The 22,389-nt window shown below is 43.0% G+C and overlaps 1 protein-coding gene, 1 long non-coding RNA gene and 1 pseudogene across 4 annotated transcripts in view; 2 read left to right on the top strand and 1 right to left on the bottom strand.

Moving 5' to 3' along the window:
• LNX2 (ligand of numb-protein X 2) overlaps nt 1-22,389 on the top strand; it is a 79,466-nt gene that overhangs the window by 36,699 nt on the left and 20,378 nt on the right. For all 3 annotated transcript variants that reach the window (XM_040448103.1, XM_040448101.1, XM_040448102.1), the window contains exons 2-4: nt 5,596-6,083; nt 16,872-17,119; nt 18,314-18,513. In XM_040448103.1, the coding sequence (XP_040304037.1) occupies nt 5,677-6,083; nt 16,872-17,119; nt 18,314-18,513 (855 nt within the window). In that variant the 5' untranslated portion in view covers nt 5,596-5,676. The remainder of the gene's footprint in view (nt 1-5,595; nt 6,084-16,871; nt 17,120-18,313; nt 18,514-22,389) is intronic.
• LOC121012775 (uncharacterized) lies at nt 14,523-21,351 on the bottom strand. The gene is made up of 3 exons (XR_005782291.1): nt 21,093-21,351; nt 20,869-20,872; nt 14,523-14,535 (listed from the first exon to the last, which is right to left on the bottom strand). It is a non-coding gene; the product is annotated as an uncharacterized LOC121012775 (long non-coding RNA).
• LOC121013060 (uncharacterized) lies at nt 15,666-15,879 on the top strand (annotated as a pseudogene).

The following is a 22,389-nucleotide window of genomic DNA, read 5'->3' as shown; positions in this document are numbered from 1 at the left end:
AATTAATTACGTAGTGACCTAGTTACCCAGCTGGCGTAGAGCTTAGAGCCTAAGTTTCATAGCTTCTAGCATTTTCTGCTTACCTTATTAATTTTCTGGATTATTAAATAGGGTACATGTAACTACAAGTGGCACCTTGAGAATTTTATGTTTTATTTTTTAATTTATATTTTGCATCTTAAGAATTTTAACATGGTTTTTCAAATACCACAAGAAGAGATAGACGAATAGCTAAGTGTGCTGAATTGCAGCTTTATATAGAAAAATGAGAGAATCATATATGTGGAATTGTTGGAAACTGCTCTTTGGTCGTTTTCCTGGCGACACGGAATAGGAAATAAGTTTTGATTAATTTAAGAACAGGATTTATGTAAGGCTGTCATAGAGTATGCTAAGCATTTCTGTACAGCTAAATAAGACATGCTTCTTGCAGTAGGAAAAGGCTCTGGGAAAGGAACTTTATTCCGGGAAAGACAGACGCCCCCAGTGTAGGCTCATCTCAACAATTTACCTTTTTGAGTTTGTGTCTTTGTTGAAAGTCGTGTTGGTTATTGATGGGTACTTCTTGTGAAAGAAGACCGTTAGAACCCGTCAGTGCTCTGTACTCGTTCTCACAGTGTGACCCAGGATCCCTTACTCTCTTCCATTGGGCCCACGAGGTCAAAACTGCTTCCCCAATCATGCGAAAACATTATCTGCCTTTTCCACCATCATTCTCTGATGAGTGTCTAATGGAGTTTCCAGAGGATGCATGTGATCTCACAACAGATTGAAAACAGAAACAGATTTGAGACTCCAGGTTTGCAGAGATGAAAAACAACTGCCTCTCTTCTCACCGTATTTTTTGTTTTGGAAAAAGAAATGTTATTTTTCATAAGAATCTTGGCATGTAACAGGTTTGTTGTTTTATTAACAAATGAATATTTCAAGATTTTAGTCAATTGCGTTGTCATTTCAAGAATATTATCTAAGTGGAATAATGTCCGCAGCCTTTTGGGTCTGGCTTTTTTCACTCCGCATCATTCGTTGGAGATAATTCCAGGTTGTGTGTAGCAATCATAATTCATTCTTTTTTATTGCTGAGAACTGTTCTGTAGGACGGATGTACCATGGATGTTTACCCACCCACCCGATGAAGGATGTCTGGGTTGTTTCTAGTTGGGGGCCATTGCAAATAAAGATGCACAGGCTAACGAGTGAATATAAGTTTTCATTGCTCTGGAATAAGCCGAACAGTAGCCTCACGTTAGTTCTTTAAGAAACCGCCAGACTTGTCCCTAGTGGGTAAAGGGTTTCTTAGGTGTAAAAGTTTGACGTCCACTGCCTTGTACGAAGGCGGTTGTCAAAACTCGTCCGTAACATACACAATAAGAAAAGTTTCAGGGGCGCCTGGGTGGCTCAGTCTGCTGAGCGTCCAGCTTCGGCTCAGGTCACGATCTCACAGTTCATGAGTTCGAGCCCCGCATCGGGCTCTGTGCTGCCAGCCTGCTTCGGGTTCTATGTCTCCGTCTCTCTCTGCCCCTCCCCTGCTCTTTCTCTCTCAAAAATAAATAAACATTAAAAAATTTTAAAAAAGAAAAGTTTCTTGTGTTGATAGCATCAGGTAAGAAAATAACTTTTTAAAATTCTCAGACTTTTAAAGGCTAAAGGAAGTAATGTCTCATTCTCTGTAGTCATAGAGCAGGGTCCAGCATGTTGACTGCTTTGCAGTGCCGTGAATAAAAAACGTGCAAGGTTTTCTCCTATATATTTATATAGAGATATTATACATTTTAGGACTCTTGAACATTTCAGGCTCAAGCATGAGCCTGAGAACAAATTTTTTTTTTAGTGCATAATATGTGCCAAGAACGGGGAATACAAGAGATAAAGAAGATACTATCTTTACCCTCAGAGAGCTGAGAAGACAGATAAACAAGAAGGCAAACGTTGTAATTGCTGAAATGAAGGTATATGTAAAGAGCAGCAAGGTCGTAAGGGGAGGGAGATGTCCCCGAGACCAGGAAGGAGGCTGAAGGGATTCGACAGAGCAAGTAGCGTCGAAGTAGGAGTTTGCCCGAAGGACACGTAAGGAGAGTCTGAGCCTCTCGGCGTTGATGAGTCAAAGGAGCCATAGGAGTTTCCCATCCAACCATACTGTGCTGGTAATCCTTAGCTCATTGTCTTTTTCCCTGGGCTGGATCTCCTAGGTTAGGGACCCCGAGGATTCCTTCAGTCTGAGTTAAAAATAACCTCAAGAGAAATCTGAATAATACACAGTTTTGGAGTTTGCAAATTGACTAAGAAAAAGCATAGCTCTTCTGAGTATCTGTGATGCACCAGGATATACTTGTCTCAGCAGGAAGAGCAAGCCTGTTACTTGTAACTGGAGTCAGGTAGAAAATACTGCCTTCTCACTCCCTTTCCATTGTACTGCCTGTTTTTCAAGATATTATTTAAAATGCGTTGCAATATTCCCAGCCGATTTAATAGCTTCTGTCTCTTTACTCTTCCTGGAATATTAGCTAAACAGATGACGTAGTTTTGTAAAGATACACATTATACTACATTTTATCTTTGTATTATGAAAGATATTTGACTATTATTTATTTAACATATTTTAATATTTCAGATTGTGCTCACAGAATATCTGAAATCAAAATTATACGTAAACACAGACATATCCTCCTGTAAACATAGATGTGCTTCTGGCCACCTAGATGTAGCAAGAGTGCTCAAGCAAATTGTCACTTGTGTGGTCTTTGAGCATTTACTGAGCCCCTCCGTGGGAGGTCCAGCTCTTAAGGACCTCATAGGTTAGTGTGAGAAGTGGTACATAAGGTGTTGGAGTGGATTTGCACACAAAGAAGGAATGAAGTCATCTGCCCGGGTTGGGAGTAGAGGGATGGGATTAGGGGTTGGAAAGACAGGATCAGGCTGCCTTTGTCCTTAACAAAATTCATACACTAAGGCTTTCATGAAATGCCTCTCTTCTTTCTTATAATTACTTAATTTACTTTTGGGTTATTTTGAAGCGAGAAAGAACTAGATTTATCTCTCTTATCTCTTACCAAGTAATTATAAGTTGTTTGGCTTTTTGCAAATCATAAAATCTGTCTGAACTTTTGTTTCTTTAATGATAGTAATAATAGCTAATACTTATATAGCACCTATTATGTGCCAGGCTCTGTTGTACACACACACACACACACACACACACACACACACACACACACACTTATTTATTCTATCAGCCCTTTGAAATAGGCACTATTATTACCCCCATTTTACATCTGAGAAGGAAGCCGACACAGAGACATTTGGGAAGGTCACAAAGCTAGTAAGTGACAAGAGTGAAGATTTGAACCCTCACGGACCGGCTTGAGTATGTGCTCTTAACTGCTTGTGCTATACAGCCTCACAGTTCTTTCGTCAGTATTTCTATGCTGACCACATGTTAGTGATCTACACATGATAATTTTTCACTTAATATTTGTTTCATGGTAGCAGAGGTATTTCGGGGGTGGAGATAATGCTGTTATTTGGTGTTTCAAATGGGAACATGTTATTTTTCCACATGAAAAGATTGTGTGATAAATAATCAAAGAACTAAAAGTCATTTAGAGACTCAGAAAATAGCTAAAACATAATAGTCTGAAGAGAGATGCTTCCTTAGTCATTATGTGGGAGGCTAGAATTGCAGTATATTTTCCTGAGGAAGAGAAAAATTAGAATAAACATTATCACAAAGAAAGAAGAGCCAAGGATACGTGAATTTTCTTGCTAATTGGGTCAGGAGTAAGAGTCTGGGTACATTCTGTAGCAGGATACCCGGTCTGTCTGCCTGGGATAAATGATGTTTCTCCCCTTAATCTCACAGACCTGCACTGACGTTTTAACAAGTTATGATGCCCAGCGGGTAAAGAACCAGCCTCGTGAGTTACAAGAAGCACTTGCTCTCTTCATGTTGGTACTGATACGAGGTTAGATCACAGGCTGTTGCTGTCGTTACTTTATCAAGTAATTTTTCAAAACAAACAGTTGATCGCAGATCAGTCCTCCCCTCTGAATCCTGTCCCATCCGTTCATCATTTATGGCCGTTCTTGTCACCTTGGTTGAAATGTTAATGTTGTCTCTCTAGGAAATACCCCAAATAAATAAAACAGTAAGTGCCTAAGTGTGATGGGAGGAGAATTTCGTCATTGAAACAAATGTCGGGAGCGTGAACGTGGTGTCCTACCCTCTCCGTTCTTAGGGCGGGGAGACCCGAGCTTTGTGATTCCCCCGCCCCGAGTGTGTCGGGCCTCGGATATCTTGATCTGCCGTGTACTCCTCAAGCGTGTCTTGTGCTCAGAAGCCCCTGAGACTGCAGAGAGGCTCTTGCCCGGCTCTGGCTGGCTGACATGCCCTGTCCCGACTCATAGCACACGTTCTCCCCCTTTGGAAAGTATTTCCGGCTCTAAAGCCAAACTTGAGTTAGATGCCACCTAATTCATCTCTCTCCGTATTCACGTAACAGCATTCTTAGCATGCTTATGATGCTTTCTTAGAGTATACTGAATTTTAATAATGAGTTTTCTTAACTGTCCTCTCTCTACCTCTCCTGTCTCCTTGGTCACTGTTTGGCACATGCTGGAGGCTGTAAATATTTACAGAAGATGAATATAGACAGCTGCTGCCTTTGGGGTTGATTTTTAACCCCCGGGTGCTGCTGGGGAGGGGGAGGGGAGCATTCCTTACTAGCCTCGCACTAAACGGGCGAGGCCGTCATGAGAGTCTTAAGGCTGGAGAGGAGAGAAACACACACACACACACACACACACACACACACACACACACTGCTGCTTTGAGTAAGCAAGAAGAAATCCAAGTGTGGAATAATAGGAGGTGGAATCGTAATTTATAACACATGTTATCTAATTGAATTACGGTGGGCCTCTTCCTCTAATGGCATAAAAGAGTATTGCACTTTATGGAGTTTGCACAGATGCTGTTTATGTATGCCGTGCGGTCGTATATTTCTATAAACTGTGCTACAGAGAGAGAATATTCAAATCGTACATATTTTGAAATCCGTATTTTCGAAACAGTGCAGGGCAAAGGTCGTTTTTTAAACAGGCACCGAATTATCTTTGAGACTACGTTGCAAAGACAGCCTTTGGTATTGCCTTGCAAGTGCATAAAACCAGAAGCAAAGAACCTTGGCTGAGACGACGGATGCAGATGTATTGCGCGGTATACCTCGGTTTGCATTATTATCATGCCGCGTAGATTAATTGGCTTTAAAAACTACCATTGAGCAGTGAAGTACTGGAGGATTTCAGTCCGTAAAACAAATGGAGTTTTTCTTATGTGTCACCGTAGGTGGCATCTTTGCTTTTGATCACAAGTTCTGTTTTCACCGAGAACTGGGCAACGCAAGTCACTCTTCGCCAGCTGGCAAATTCGTTAATTTACTTGTTGGGCTTTCATGGCTAATTTATCACCCGATCTGATTATTTTTGTTTTGTTTTATTTTACTTTACTTCTTTACGGAAGATGTCAACCAGCATTGACACTTTTTAGCCTGACTTGATCGATAGTAATTACTTTTTTGATTTGTTCTGTCTGTCCAGAAAAACCCTGGTTTGAGCCAGATACACCTGACGCGGAAGTCGAACGTACGAAGATACAGAGACCGCTTTGGTTGATTCACAATGGGAACGACAAGTGAGGAGCTGGTGTCCGTGGAGCAGACCTCTTCGTCCTCCTTCAACCCTCTGTGTTTCGAATGCGGCCAACAGCACTGGACACGAGAGAACCACCTGTACAATTACCAGAACGAGGTGGACGACGACCTCGTCTGCCATATCTGCCTCCAGCCTCTGCTGCAGCCACTGGACACCCCCTGTGGACACACGTTCTGCTGCAAGTGCCTCCGAAACTTCTTACAGGAGAAGGATTTCTGTCCGCTGGACCGGAAACGGCTGCACTTCAAGTCGTGTAAGAAGTCTAGTATTCTGGTTCACAAGCTTCTGGACAAGTTGCTAGTGCTGTGTCCGTTTTCTTCAGTGTGCCAAGATGTGATGCAGCGCTGTGATCTGGAGGCACACCTTAAAAACAGGTAAGCGAAAGCCGCGAAGGAAAGAGAAGGAAGTCTAGGTTTTGGCCCCAGGTTGCTCCAACAAAGAGAAACGTCATGAAGAGCACCACGGCATCGGGAAGTACAGGGACAAGTCAAGAGAGGCAATACGTAGGTGGTGTGGGATGGCATTTCATATGCTGGTTTATCAGAGACGTGGATACAAAAACTAGAGGGAGGAAGTGCCTGCTAACGTTTTGCTGGTATAATGTGAGGCTGTTACGTTCACATGGGTAGCAAGATACAGTGACAGACTTTTCCCGAGGCGGTTTGGCAGTTTGTTTCAAAAAACCGTGAAGGGAGCTTATTATCCTAAGAAAATAACTCAGAAGAAGGAAAAAATTGTATATGAAGCTGTGCTCACTGCAACACTGTGCAGAGCTCAATGCATCAGAGACTAATTACAGTAGGGAAGGGTCAAAACTATCATAGTGCATCAACTCCATCAACTCCCTGGGATATGATGCAGACAGTACAAATGGTAATTTTGTTGCAACATGGAAATGAGTGTACGAGATTTTATTTGCCCACGTCTTCTAAAGATCTGTATTCAAGAACTAGATTGAATAAGAACTAGGGGTTAGAAACTTTAAACCATTTAGTGGGGATTTTTGTTCTAATAAAGCTTTTGAAAAGGTTAAGTAGTTTGCTGATTATTTAGTGGGTTTTAGAATTTGGCTTTGATAAAAGACTTGATCTTTAAAATTATTTGTATACCCTGGGGCGCCTGGGTGGCTCGGTCGGTTGAGCGTCCAACTCTTGATTTTGGCTCAGGTCATGATCTCACGGTTCGTGAGTCCAAGCCCTGCGTCGGGCTCTATGATGACAGCTCAGAGCCACGCTTTGGATTCTGTGTCTCCCTCTCTTTCTGCCCCTCCTCTGCTCACGCTGTCTGCCTGCCTGTCTCTCTCTCTCTCTCTCTCCCACCCTCTCAAAAATAATAAATAAACATTAAAAAAATAAATAAACAATAAAAAAATAAAATTACTTATACCCTTAGGAAGGGTTAAAATACATCTCTTTTGTCTTACGTATGTAGAATCACATACTATGACAGAAATAAATGTACTGATTTATAGGTTTCAGAGTTAAGCCGCTTGGAAAGTATAGAGCTGTGATTGCCGTGGAAAACTTCACAGTACCACACATGAGAGGTTTACAAATAATCGTGCAAGTCTGGTATGGAACAGCTCATCTTTATACTCCCACCTAAAATCAGGACTGGAGATTATCTAATCTAATCCTCTCACTTTATAAATCAGGAAACCGAGTCCCAAAGATTTAGAGCTAGTTAATGGTACGGTAAGTTAGCCTAACCTTCTAATATTCTTTTTTCCCACTCCAATACACCATGCTGACTTTACCACAGGTCAGACCAGCTTCTCTACCACCACATGGTAGTCAAAGCCTCCTATAGACATGAGTATATGTGGTCATTCTGCTCATACCCATCGGTGTCGTAAAATGAGGGCACTCATTAGAAATAGTTAAGATATATGAGAAAGAACAAAATGCTATTGGGACCCCATCAAAATAGAAAGCTTCTGCACAGCGAAGGAAACAGTCAGCAAAACTAAAAGGCAACCGATGGAATGGGAGAAGATATTTGCAAACGACATATCAGATAAAGGGTTGGTATCCAAAACCTATAGAGAACTTACCAAACTCAACAACCCCAAAAAACAAATAATCCAGTGAAGAAATGGGCAAGAGACATGAATAGACACTTTGCCAAAGAAGACATTGAGATGGCCAGTCGACACATGAAAAAATGCTCAACATCACTCATCATCCAGGAAATACAAATCAAAACCACCATGAGATTCCACCTCACACCTGTCAGAATGGCTAACATTAACAACTCAGGAAACAGCAGATATTGGTGAGGATGTGGAAAAAGGGGAACTCTTTTGCACTGTTGGTGGGAATGCCAGCTGGTGAGCCACCAGGGGAAAACAGTATGGAAAACAGTATGGAGGTTTCTGAAAAAACTAACAATAGAACTATCCTTTGACCCAGCAATTGCACTACTAGGCATTTATCCACGGATATAGGTGTGCTGTTTCGAAGGGACACATGCACCCCCATGTTTATAGCAGCACTATCAGCAATAGCCAAAGTATGGAAAGAGCCCAGATGTCCATCGAGGGATGAATGTATAAAGAAGATGTGGTATATATATACAATGGAGTATTAGTTGGCAATCAAAAAGAATGAAATCTTGCCATTTGCAACTATGTGGATGGAACTGGAGGGTATTATGCTAAGTGAAATTAGTCAGAGAAAGACAAAAATCATATGACTTCACTCATATGAGGACTCTGAGAGACAAAACAGATGAATGTAAGGGAAGGGAAACAAAAATAATATAAAAACAGGCAGGGGGACAAAACAGAAGAGACTCATAAATACGGAGAACAAACTGAGGGTTGCCGGAGGGGTTGTGGGAGGGGGGATGGGCTAAACAGGTAAGGGGCACTAAGGAATCTACTGAAATCATTGTTGCACCATGTGGTGACTAACTGGGACGTAAATTTGAACAATAAATACAATTAAAAGTTTTTTAAAAAGAAAGAACTAGATGTTACTAAAATGTCTGAAACATGAAGATTTACAGAAAAATTGTTCTCATCGAAGCTGTATTGTCTAGGAAGAGGCAACCCAGGGGGGGGGGGGCGGGGGTGGATACAGAGACTTTCGAAGGTGCAGGTGGCCTTAGGGTTCTGTGTGTCCTCCGCCCCCAGCAGGGGTAGAATCGGAGCACAACAGCAGAGACCCTGTGCAAATCGACGCCAAACTTTTTTTTTTTTTTTTAATTTTTTTTTTTCAACGTTTATTTATTTTTGGGACAGAGAGAGACAGAGCATGAACGGGGGAGGGGCAGAGAGAGAGGGAGACACAGAATCGGAAACAGGCTCCAGGCTCTGAGCCATCAGCCCAGAGCCTGACGCAGGGCTCGAACTCACGGAGCGCGAGATCGTGACCTGGCTGAAGTCGGACGCTTAACCGACTGCGCCACCCAGGCGCCCCATCGATACTAATTATTTTGAGAGCAATGAGGTAGACATTGCACAAATTTTTAGGAACATTCACTTAACTAAAATGCCCACAAGAATTTGGTATGTAGTCAAAGTATCATTAGTATTTTGGATCAAGCAGTTTATGGGAATTGCAAATTGTCCTTTCGTTTGTGAGCTGATAAAGGCTAAGCAGTTACGTCCGGTTGAAAGTTCCATTTTCCAAGTAAGCTTGTTAATATTTGAGCTACACAGTTAATCATTTCCAAAGCATCTTAGGCCTGTATAGTGAACGATACACTGGAAAAGGTGAATGATTTGCTTGACATAAACAGCTAAGAGTGACTACTGATTATCAAAAATAAAAAGATAAAGTATAAAATATAATTTTTTTAACTTTATTTTCTTAAATTTTTTTTATTTTTTTAACGTTTATTTTTGAGACAGAGAGAGACAGAGCATGAACGGGAGAGGGTCAGAGAGAGGGAGACACAGAATCTGAAACAGGCTCCAGGCTCTGAGCTGTCAGCACAGAGCACGATGTGGGGCTCAAACTCACGGACCACGAGATCATGACCTGAGCCCGTCGGATGCTTAACCAACTGAGCCACCCAGGCGCCCCTTAAACTTTATTTTTTGAAAGAGAGAGAGAGAGAGCCAGCTAGGTAGGGGCAGAGAGAGAGGGAGAGAGAGAGAATCCTAAGCAGGCTCCAAACTGTCAGCACAGAACCTGATGTGGGAATTGATCTCATGAACCGTGAGATCATGACCTGAGCCAAGATCAAGAGTCAGACGCTTAACCAACCGAGCCACCCAGGTGCCCCTAAAATATACTTTTTTTATTGTTTGTTTATTTTGAGAGAGAGAGGGAGAGAATGCAAGCAGGGGACAGGCAGAGAGAGGGGGGAGACAGGGAATCTGAAGCAGGCTCTGTGACAGCAGCACAGAGCCCTACGCAGGGCTCAAACTCTCAAACCATGAGATGGTGACCTGAGCTGAAGTCAGATGCTTAACCTATTGAGCCACCCAGACGCCCCTAAAATATAATTTTTATACCCCATTTGAACAGATATATGTTGAACAGCCCTACCTTCTTCTAATTTCTCAATGAAAAATGTTGATGTTAAGTAGTCTCTGCAAGCTGATAGCAAGTTAGAATCTAATGCTAGGTTGTAAATTCTTTGAAGCACAGCCCCAGGTCTTTCCTGGTCTTTGCATTCCCTTGCCCCAAACTGACCCTCACGCTAATGTTTTTCCAATGAAATTGTTAATCTGTTTTCTGAGTACCCATTGCTGAGAAACTAACCCGCCCCAAATATAATGACATAAGCATTTGATTCTGCTCGTGGATTCTGTGGGTCAGGGATTCAGACAGAGCACAGCAGGGTGACTTCTCCCTGTTATGTGACATCCGGGCCGCAGCAGAGAAGAGCTGAAAGCCAGGACTGTAGCATCTGGAACTGGAGATCTTCATTCACGTGTCTGGGACGCTGACGGAGGTAACTGTGGAGACACAGGCTCAGCGAGGCGAGCCTACAGGTGGCCTCTCCAGCCTGCTGGCCTCCAGGATTGAAAGTTCTTACGTGGCACTCAGTGTTCCAGTGAGTAAGTCAGAAGAAGCCGCGTGGCCGTGTAGGAACCAGCCTTGAAGTCACGTAGCGTCCCTTTTGCTGTCACTCTGTGTGAAGCAGTCCACCCTGGGCTTCACTTCAGACATTTGCAGCTGTGTTTTAAAACCCACACAGACAGGCAAACGAGTGATACATTGAGTCACAGAGTGTGATTATTCTGACTGTGGCATCTCTGCACACAGTCTCGCTCATTTGATAGCAATTGACAAGTTTCATTAAAACTCACCATTTCAGCATCAGCAACAGTGATCCATTGTATAAAAGCTACATGACTATCATATGTCTTTGTAAGCTTTTTAGGATTTGGAAATCTCTCGTTTTTTTTAATTAATTTATTTTTGAGAGAGAGAGAGAGAGAGAGAGAGAGAGAGAGAGAGAATCCCAAGCAAGCTCTGAGCTGTCAGCACAGAGCCTGATGCGGGGCTCAAGCTCACAAACCATGAGATCATGACCTGAGCCGAAACCAAGAGTCAGACACTTAACCAGCCGAGCCACCCAGGATTTGGAAATCTCTTAATTATTAATAGAAATATGGCATTCAGAGTAGTTTGCATAAATCTGGTAATTTTGAGTTTAAAATTAACTTCCCTGTTGGAATAAAATTCTGCTCTTAAGAAATCTGCCTCAATTTGAGAACAGCTGATATTTTCTTCTATCGCTAAAAGTAGATATTTATGAAAGGTGAATTTGTTCTTTACTAAAATTACTAGTTATTAAGTGACTATATATTAGTAAAACAATGAAGAATTTCTAAAGACATGGGAAAGTGCTCATCTTTGGAAAAATAAAGCTCTTAAGAAATTCTCCATTGAGTATATAACATTTTTGTAATTACTTTGTGCAATTCTGCCCACCGATATCAACTATAAAACCTTACCTCTCTCCTTCTCTACCCCTCTTCCCCGCCTCACCCCCAATAATTTAGCATTATACCTGATGGTAATTGTACATGTCAATTTTTTGTTGTTGTTAAATTGAGCATTTGTGTCCTCGTTTGTGGCAAAGTTCCAAACCCTTGTTTCCTCTTAAAGCTTATAGTTTAATATTATTGTAAAAGGTTAGTACAATCGAGAGAAAACGTTTAAAGAAGTCTTTTTTCCATGCCGAGAGCTTTTCTAGTTCATCAGATGGTTTCAGAGCCTTTAGAGGTACGGGTGGGTTGAGGCCAGGTTGCTCTGTTAAGTTCACAGTTTAACTTAGAGGGAAGTTCCTGTTTGGCAGACTCTTCACCGGCATTCTTCTCTTACGTGTAATATAAAAAGCGGATGCATATTTGCAAATCATATAGCTGATGAGAGTATCCAGAATAAAGAATTTTTACAACTCAACAAAAAGGCAAGGAATCCACAATTTTAAATGGGCAAAGAATTGGAACAGATATTTTTCCAAAGAAGTTTATTTAAATGGCTAGTAAGCACATGAATAAATGCTCAACATCATTGGTCCATTCCTATAATGGGTTGTTTGTCTTTTTGTAAGTTGTAAGCATATATATATATATATATATATATATATACACACATACAGTGTGTATACACACGCACACATATGTACATATGTTTGTGTATATATATGTATATATTTATATTCTGTATATAAATACATATTCTGTATACTAGACCATTATCAAATATACGATTTGCAAATGTTTTCTTTTGTTCTGTTGGGTGTCCCTTCACTTTCCTGTGCCCTTTGAAGGACAAACAGGTTTAATCTTTTTTTCTTTTAAATGTTTATTTATTTTTGAGACCGAGAGAGACAGAGCATGAACGGGGGAGGGGCAGAGAGAGAGGGAGACACAGAATCGGAAGCAGGCTCCAGGCTCTGAGCCATCAGCCCAGAGCCCGACGCGGGGCTCGAATTCACGGACCGTGAGATCGTGACCTGAGCTGAAGTCAGACGCTTAACCGACTAAGCCACCCAGGCGCCCCCAAACAGGTTTAATCTTTATGAAGTCCGGTTTTTCTGTGTTTTCTTTATTTGCTTATGCTTTTGGTGTCATAGCCAGGAAATCACTCCCTAATGCAGGGTCACAAAGATTTACACCTGTTGTCTTCTAAGACTTTTATGATAGTCTTTGATCCATTTTTAATTAATTGTGATTGGAGAACATGATGTGTCTACTTCAATCCTTATTTAAATTATATTGAGGCTTTTTTCTTTTTGCAAGATTCATTTAATCATGAAACAGACAGATGGATGCATCAGTGTCAAGGAAAAGAGTGTATCAAAACCTTTTCACTTTCATTAAAGGTTTTGACAATGGGAGCTTTATAAAATGTCACTAAAGTCTATTTGCTATACAAAAAACATCTACTTCTAAGTAGGAGACCTATGCCATTTAGAGCAACCATTTTAATGTGTAGAATAGTTCTGAATTCTTTCTGTAAAAATATTTGGCTAAACGATGAAACATCTTTGGAACAAAATTGACAGTGTAAACTTAAGTAAGATTTCAGAAATGTCTCCTGGAAAAACTGGGAATATTTCCTTTTGCCAGGCAAGCTCTGAACAGTTTAGGTGGTAAGGGGCCATAAATCAGACGAAGCTAAGAAGGAACATCGTGTTACTAGAAAAAACGGCCTGTAATGTGGATGTCCTCCACGTCCAACTGACAGCCACTTAATGGCGATGACTTATTATATGTAAGAAAAACAGAACATGTTCTTCAGCAGGAAATGACATTACAGATAGTTCTTGAAAATAAACCTCTTAGCAAAGCCCTAAATAGCTTCAAAGAGCATCAGCACAGAATGGGTGAAGATAATTTATATGATGTTAAAGGATTCCTTTATATATTCTAATACCTTCCTTTTTAAAAAAATTTTTTTAACATGTATTCAATTTTGAGAGACAGAGACAGAGCATGAGTGGGGGAGGCTCCAGGCTCCGAGCTGTCGGCACAGAGCCCGACGTGGGGCTCGAACTCAGGAACCATGAAACCATGAGATCATGACCTGAGCTGAAGTCGGGACGCTTAACCGACTGAGCCACCCAGGCGCCCCTAGTACCTTCCTTAAATAGAAACACGCATCACACATAAACACTTTAAACACTGATTCTCTTAATCAAACGTTCCTTTACGACCACACTTGGCTACGAGCGCCATTTGGGTGCAGAGGTTTAACTCCCGCTGCTCTGGACAAGCCAAGATGGGGACTGATTTGGACACTTGGCGGACACTCGTGCCCCTGGGCCCCTGCTGCTGCTGCTCCGTCTGCCCACCTCTGGTGGGACCCACCTAGGTTTTTCGCTTCCAGTTGACGGGCTGCGTATTTGTTATGTTTTCCTGGCGGCCTCCAGAGAGTTGCACTTGGATTTAGGTTTCTTCTCCTTTTTTTTTTTTTTTTTTTTTTATTTCTTGAACTTTACCTTTCCCATCGGGAAAGCTCCGTCCTACCCTCCCTGTCCCTGCAATCAGAATCGTCCTCAGACTCCCTTGTCCAGTCCAGAGTCCTTAGCGCTGCCCCCATCACTGCGTACCCTTGTCTCTTGTGCCACAACTTCCCACGCTGCTCTTCTTCTCCCTGGAACACCCGAAAATCCTCTCCCTCGGTCGTCTTTCCCGGATCTGAATCATCACCGGCTACACAGCATTTGGAGATACGGGGAGACTTAGCCCCGGTTTCCGTTTCGCTGTTGCCACGTTTTTCTCTGCCTTTATCTTCTTTAAAACTTTTTTTTTTTTAACGTTTATTTATTTTTTTGAGACAGAGCATGAACGGGGGAGGGTCAGAGAGAGGGAGACACAGAATCTGAAACAGGCTCCAGGCTCTGAGCTCTGAGCTTTCAGCACAGAGCCCGACGCGGGGCTCAAACTCACAGACCGCGAGATCATGACCTGAGCTGAAGTCGGCTGCTTAACCGACTGAGCCACCCAGGCGCCCCTCTCTGCCTTTATCTTGAGCCGCCTCCATATCAACTGTTAGAGTTCCTTCACCGACAGGGCCAGTGTGGCTCCCAGTCTCTCTGGCAGAGCGTGTTGTCTAAAGCCAGCCTTTTGCGGGGGTTTCCTCTTGTGGTGGATGTCTTCTTTCGGGAGCCCCTTTCTGGAGGTTTTGGTGTTTCTAGTTTTCACTCCTTTGGTGGTGTTCTGGGCTTCTTACCTGAAGGTGCAGTTGTAAAAACAAGATCGGTCACTGCAGTCAGAGTCCTCATACTGTGAGTCGTTGACTGGTTTCTTAGGCCTCACAGACCACACCAGGGCCCCTTTCAAGGCTGAAAAGTTTGCAGCCTTGAAGTTCTTGCCGGGGACAGTGTGCTGTCAATTCCCACCCCAACCCGGATGCCGGGAGCTCTCTGCCCCCTGCCATCAGCCCTCCAGTGAGGAGCACAGGTTTTGAATGGTCTCTCCCTCTCCTCTTTCCCCCCACAAGCCCTGTGAGTGTTAGCCCTCTTAGCCAGTTACTGACCGATTGGGATGTGGGTGGACCTGTCTTTACCTCTTGAACACTTAGAGTTTTCCTTTTTTAAATTTATTCTTGCATAAGATAAGAGAGGCTTTAGAGTTACTTGGTGTGTAGGATTTTATAACCGTCAGCTAGGCTCTTTCCCAGCCATGCAACCTTCTGCTAATGCTTCCTTCCCGCTTCCTGTGCCTCGTCCATTTCCCCCATTGAAAAGCAGCTGTCACCCATGTAGATTGCATGCGTGATTTATATTCGGGGAATTCAATCTTTACCTACATTTTCAGTCCCAAGTGTGTTTTACGGTCTCAGTTTTGTTTTTTTTTATTGAATGAAATATTTTTAAAAGGCATTTCTCATTAAACTTGCTTACTTGACAACAGTCCTTTTTCTCAGTGATAGAGTTTTCCAAACGTTTCATCAGGCCCTTGCAGGATCATTTTCTGGAGTGCTGCACAACAACGCAGAAAGGAAAATCAGTTGTCCCCTTCCTTAACAAAGGTGAAGAGAATCGCTTCTCGGCCTTTTGGCTAAGGTCAAGGGCAGTATCTGTTCTTATCAGTTTAACACAGGTGAAGAGAAAGCACGTACTGAAAGGTGAAGGAAGAAACTCTGTAAAGGTCCTTTTCAAGAACTTGGAAACCTACGACTTCTCTTTCATGTGTGAGGAGAAATGTATTGCTTTTACAGTTAAGAGGTAGCTTTCAGTTTTAGTTGAATTTAACCCAGTGTTTGAGTTTTGTTGAAATTTTAGGTTTTTAAAAATACCGTCACTGAACGAAGTCGGTCGCCCTCGTCGTAAGACCACCAGCCACCGCGTGCACCACATGCAGCCTCCGCGGCGTCCGTGGAGCCGTGTCAGGGGCCAGGGGCATGTGTCTGGCTCTCCATCCTCTTTTCTCCTGCTCTTCCAGACTGGCCATTATTAGTCACTTTGTCCGGTCAGGATGTCAGATGCCCAAGAACTGGCGTTCTGATGTCCGTGTCTAGAGACCATATTTCAGTGTTTAAACAAGCATCTGGCTGCCCCCTTTGTTTGCTTCCCTAAGCAAAAACAAGGAAGACAGCCGTTCTCATTTCTTGGTGCCTGTGCAAGTTTCCCAAGCGCTTGGCGTCTACTCTTCAGCCCACCTAGGATATCTGCGATGCCACTATCGTCGTTCTAAGTTTAAGAGCCAGACGTGTTTTCCTCTCCTTCCGTGTCCGTCAAAAGTTGTCGGGCCTTTGCCAGTAAGTGAGGGTGTGACGTTGGCCGTGACGGTGGAGAGGCGGAGTGCCTCTCAGGGTCCCCGTCGGGGTGCCAGGGCACATTGCGGAAGAGGGTTGCTGTTTCTGCCCTGTGGTTAGGCCATTTAAGCTGCGGGAAAGGGTCCTGTGATCAGAGTTGCAAAATAATATTTGCAGCTTAGTGCCAACCATACTGGGGTACGTATTTCTGGTACCCGTGTATATCTGAATGCAGTCTCTTTACTGAAGTGTTCTTTTGAGATACACACGGAACCGGGGTTTGCACCAGTGCCTTCTTTTAAATTTGCTGTGTGGAGCGGTAAGGACTTCGTCTGCACAGAGATTAACACCAGAATCACATACCGCTTGCGGATGACGTCGAAGTAAGTTTTGCAGAGAAGCCATCGCTCTTCTGTTGCTGTGGCGCCAGCTGCGGATCGCTTTTGTGCTTTCGAATCGTCTGGGAACCGCCTGTTGGTCTCTTTCTAGATGTCCTGGAGCTGCTCATCGGAGACTTGCCCTAGAGAGGAGGAAGACTGGTAGAACTCAGACAGAGACTGAGAGTGAGAACGGACCCACTACAGTAGGCCCTCCAGGTACTTTATCCCCCGAGGCGGACTGCTCAGGGTCGGGCACAGCGCCTACCGAGCGGAACTGGATGCCGGCGTCCCTTCCCACGTGGACCGAGGAGCCTGGCCTGGACAACCCTGCCTTCGAGGAGAACGCGGCTGCTGACAGTATGTGCCATTCAACTTCCTTCCGTTTTTCACGTCTTTTCAAATCAGACCTTTCCTTCCTTCCCACTCCTCGCTATTTACGTTCCCGACATGTGTTGTTTTTCCTCTTCAAAAAGTAATTTTATTGAGACATGATTCACATACCACATATTCACGCTTTAAGTGTACAATTCCGACAGTTTGCAGGTGAGAAACGGAACGTGAATCTCACCCCGGGGACGCTTGTCCTTCCCCGCGCCTCTTCTGTTGTAGCCCACGGTCTCCCTCGTCGTTAACATGCTCCTTACTGTTTGTGTGTTTCAAAGCCTGTCGCTTCTTGACTAAGAAATCCACAGCACCAAGAACGACAGAAATGACACCTCAACTTAAGTGCTTATTCTGTGCCAAGCACTTCACATAGATTAACCGATTAACTATACCATTATTCCAAGATTTTTTTTTTTTTTCTTTTAATGGTGAGGAAGGAGCCTGAGTCTTGAGAGATTAATTGGTCAAAGTCGGACAGCCACAAAATGGCCAGGGACACATCTGCCTCCAAGGCCGTGCTTCTTACTATTGCTGTCCTCGGGTCGCAGCCCCTGATCCGTCTTGATGGCCCACCAGGAAACAGACAGCCTGCAGTCCAAGATCTTGGGCGTATCTTGATGGTTGGCCCTATGCCTTTACGTCTAAATAGGATTTTCTCTTAGGAAAATTCTAAATTTTGCTACTAATTCAAATTTTCCCTTCCATGGTTATAACACATTTTTCATCTCCTAACACTCAATTCAAGACCCTCCTGTTCTTAGAGGTTGATGTAATTGTTTTGTTTTGTTTTGTTTTGTTTTTTTAACGTACTGCCTTGCATTGTTTATAGTTGTTTCATGGTTCAAACTTTCTCTGATCAGGACAAGACGACATTGTCTATATATGTCTTTATCAGATCGCTGTGTCATCCCTAGTAATCTGATTCATAGCAGTTATTTATTGATTATTTACTGATCACCTTTCCAAGAGAAAGGGTTTTGATCCTCTTAACGTGTAGACGTTTTCTGTCATTCTTTTCCTTATCCAGTAATACTGCCTCGCCATTAATCATCTGTTAACATAAGGTATCACTTATGATAGATGATAACTTACTTACCTGAAGAGAATCAAAATATAAAACGTTTTTCTTTCCATCTATTTTTCTCTTTCTCGTTTTTAACCTGGCAGCTTTACAACAACCACTTAGTTTACCGGAAGGCGAAATTACCACGATTGAAATTCACCGATCTCATCCTTATATTCAGTTAGGAATGAGCATTGTGGGTGGCAATGAAACCCCGCTGATTAACATTGTCATCCAGGAAGTCTACCGGGACGGGATAATCGCCAGAGACGGGAGACTCCTTGCTGGAGACCAGATTCTTCAGGTATCAATTTTAATTATTTTGTGAACCTGCATCGCTTCGCTCTTATTCATAAATTTCAAGCTTAGAAAACTGACACTGTGGAGCCTGAAATCTACAAAGGTAAGTTTCACTGCTCTTACATGCACAACAGACCGGAATTTATCTGTAATTTTTCGTATTTCCCCGCACGCGTGGAACGTATTTTTTTTTTTTTTTTTCTCCCTACCTTAAATTCGATCCCGCGGTTGACTCCGTGCCTGTCCTCTGTGGGCCAGCTGGGTTCTTCCTGGCTCGGACTCCATGCTTGGCTATCTCAGGGCCACCCTCACTGCTGAAATTCTCTTGTCCCATTGGCTTTATCTCTAGTCCATTATACCGTCCATCAGTTACCTTCCTTGTCTGATTTATCCTTCTCTACGCTGATTACTGTGATCTAGAAAAGACAGACCGTGCGGCACTAGCTGCTTAGAATTTATACCGTGGACTCAAGATAGAATTCAGAAAGGGCGGTCTCTTGTTGGCTCCCAAATGCGCTCTCCTCAACAAACAGCCTGACTCCGCACTAGGCCTCGATGCTCGCTTCTCCGCTCTCCTCTTTGAGGAGAAATAGCTACTCCCGCAGAAGATCTGGCTTGGGACGAGACGTTCTTGTAGTGGGTTTGTTGACACTGAGGGTGTGGAGATGGCCAGAATCCTACTGCACAGGACTGGAGTTTCTGTGAACATTGGCCTGGATATATGACCCATACAAGTGTCCATGATACTTGAAGCTAAAAGAATGGATATATAGGAGAGAGAAGAAGTAGTCATGAATGAGAAAAGGTGCCTCTTGGGAACCCAAGCTCAAGGACTTTTGCCTCCTCAGTGTCACCGTTCAGTCCTTCACCGTGGTCTGTGGGTCTCCACCCCTCACTTCCATTTTCCCTGCCACCTCTCCGGTCTGTCCCCTCAGTGCTTCTCGTCTACTCTAGTGGAATCAACACCCCGGCCTCCCCACTGTCTGCTCTGAAATCTGGCACGACCCCAGACCTCTTTTTACTTTAAGCGCTGACATTTCCTTGCTTTTCTCTTCACCGCTTAACACATAACCAATCACAGAAAATTATTTCAGTGTACTGTCTTTCTCTGGTGACTGCAGCCACCTTGATTATACACATGGTACAGATCTGTGGATATGTACCCATAATGCTGTGCATGTAATAAGGGCCCAGGAGGGGCGCCTGGGTGGCTCAGTCAGTTTTGCGTCCGGCTTCGGCTCGGGTCATGATCTCACAGTTTGTGAGTTCGAGCCCCGCGTCAGCCTCTGTGCCGACAGCTCAGAGCCTGGAGCCTGCTTCGGATTCTGTGTCTCCCTCTCTCTCTGCTCCTCCCCTGCTCGTGCGCGCTCTCTCTCTCTCTCTTTCTCTCTCTCTCTCAAAAATAAATAAACATTAAAAAATATATATATATAAATAAAAAATAAAATAAAAAATAAGTGCCCAGGAAATGCTTGCTGAATCAATAAAAGTGTGGATTTAGATATAATATCCTATCAGGAATAGCTGTCTGCTTTATTAAAGCAAAACTTAGAAAGGCTAGGATTTTTAGCTCTTGAAAAGAAACGTCCAGATGGGGAAAAAGACAAAATGGGCTCCCAGAGCAGCGAGGATTAACCTTTCCTGGGGGTTCCTGGCTTCGGTTTCCACTCCCGTCTGGATGCTGCGTCTTACAATAGATCATTGACACTTTACCAGTCGGGCCCCACACCCCTCCTTCTTTGCCGTTCGCCTGGCTGACACAGACTGAACTTCTCGCGTTTTGTTTTTTTACCAAATCCTAAGAGGGAATAGGAGAATACAGGAAGCATAACTAATCCAGCTTATGTAAAATCCATTTTCCGATCCTGCCATAGCCAGCTACTTACTGTCTTACTGTATTTGCTGTCATTTTATGATGTCAGTGCTCTGGTGGCATGAGGTTGGCACAGCTCTGTGGACACCTTACCTGCCTTCCTTCCTTCCCAGCTCCTGGTCCGCTGCTCCACGGAGGAAATCTTGTGGCCGATTCCCCAGGTGCATCGCCCCTGGCATTCTGATACCTTGGCGGTCAAGACCAGGAGAGCCAGACTGCCCTTTCCTGCAGCTTACATAGTGTTCTTTCTTTTTCTCCTCTTCTGGCCTTTCTAGCTATAATTAAGTGTACATGTATTTTTGTATGTTGTTCTTTGCTGCCAGCAATGTGCCGGTATTAACCTTTTGATACATTTCTCATTCTTTCTCTATATTTTAAAGGTAAAAACAAATGCTTTGTTCGTATTTGCATTTCTTGGAATGTAATTGAGGTTAAATGGCTTTCAGGTTTTGCTCGCTAATATATTTCATCTGTAAGGCTTTTTACTGTTCTGCTCTGGAGATTCGTTTAATAACACAACCGAGTCTGTATACCTCAAATAACAATCTAATTCTCTGAAATTATTGGCTGTAATTTTGGGAAGTAACTCAAGGCTGTAAATCCACATTGTAGACGTTCCAGTGCGTTATTGTTGTTTGTGGAGGCATACGTACCAACAGCTCTAATAATGGCAATCTTAAATCCAGTTTAGTGATTTCAAATTGATACACGTATGTAAGCGATGAAGCACGGGAATCTTCCCCCAAAACCAAGAGCACACTGTATGCGCTGTATGTTAGCCAATTTGACAATAAATTATATTTAAAAGAAAGAAAGGAAAGAAAGAAAGAAGAAAGAGAGAGAGAGAAAGAGAAAGAAAGAAAGAAGAAAAGAAAAGAAAAGGAAAGAAAAGAAAAAAGAAATGAAAAGCATGAGCAAATCACCTGATTAGTGAATTCACAAAGAGTCTCTTCTGCTGTGGGCCCTGACTTCTCATTGGCCTTTAACTGGCTTGTCAGACTCACTGAGTAAAACCACACCCCCTGCCCAAATATGGAGAAGTATTTATGATCGTTCAAAAGTGAACACTTGGAAAGAAGGCTACTTGGTATTTTTTTTACTACCTGGTCGTCTTACACTTTGTACAAGCTGCATAAATAGTACAGTATGAGCCAATTTGAAAATACCTTAGAATCGATACAATGGTCTGTTTCCAGACCAAAGAGCTAGCTGGCCTACGCTTTTAGTTCCGCAAACCATATGCAGTAACAGTGTGTGGCTTTGGTTTTCCAGCACACGCGTGCACACACGCGCGCGCGCACACACACACACACACACACACACACACACGTTATTCTCTTAAATAGCTTCTTTGAAAAGGAGAACCATATACCTTTAGGGCCATTTGCTGTGCAGAATTTTGAGCAGTTTGGAGAAAAAATACTGTTATAAATGATATCAATATCACTGTTAAAAATAATATATATTTTAGGACATTATTAAGAGTAGGTGTTTTCAGTATGATCTGGATTGTCAGCAATTTATTCACTTCTGGTTTTGAAGAAAAATGATTATAGTCGTGTGTTGACCACATTGTTACAAACTACGTTTGACTAGCAAATCCACTTCAGGCTGGCTTTTTAGAAGCTGCCTTGAAGTTCTGTTCTTGACCCTCTATTATTCAACCTGTTAATCAAGGCTTTGCATGGCTACCAAATGCACAAATGTTGCAAACTTGGGAGAATAGCAAGTCTGTGTGACATGTACGATCTTTAATGCCTGCATTTTAAAAGGTATCAGTAGGCCCAAATCAACAAAATTCAAGTTACTAGTGCTCAAAACTGTAAACCCTAGGTGGATAGGAGGGGGGAGGGCCTTTTGTGACATAGATTCACGTGGAAAAGATTGAAGGGTTTGGGTGATCACAAACACCTAACCCGGAGCCTGCCACATGACCGAGGCTCATAGGTGTTGATTTCCCCCTCGTGGTTGTTTCAGACAGATGAAGAGAGGAATTCTGACTGTGAT

The sequence above is a fragment of the Herpailurus yagouaroundi genome, unplaced genomic scaffold, assembly GCF_014898765.1.
Source record: "Herpailurus yagouaroundi ecotype Mexico unplaced genomic scaffold, PumYag 197, whole genome shotgun sequence".
Lineage (NCBI taxonomy): Eukaryota > Metazoa > Chordata > Mammalia > Carnivora > Felidae > Herpailurus > Herpailurus yagouaroundi.
The sequence above is the reverse complement of the archived record's forward strand: the minus strand, read 5'-3'. Positions and strand labels throughout refer to the sequence as shown.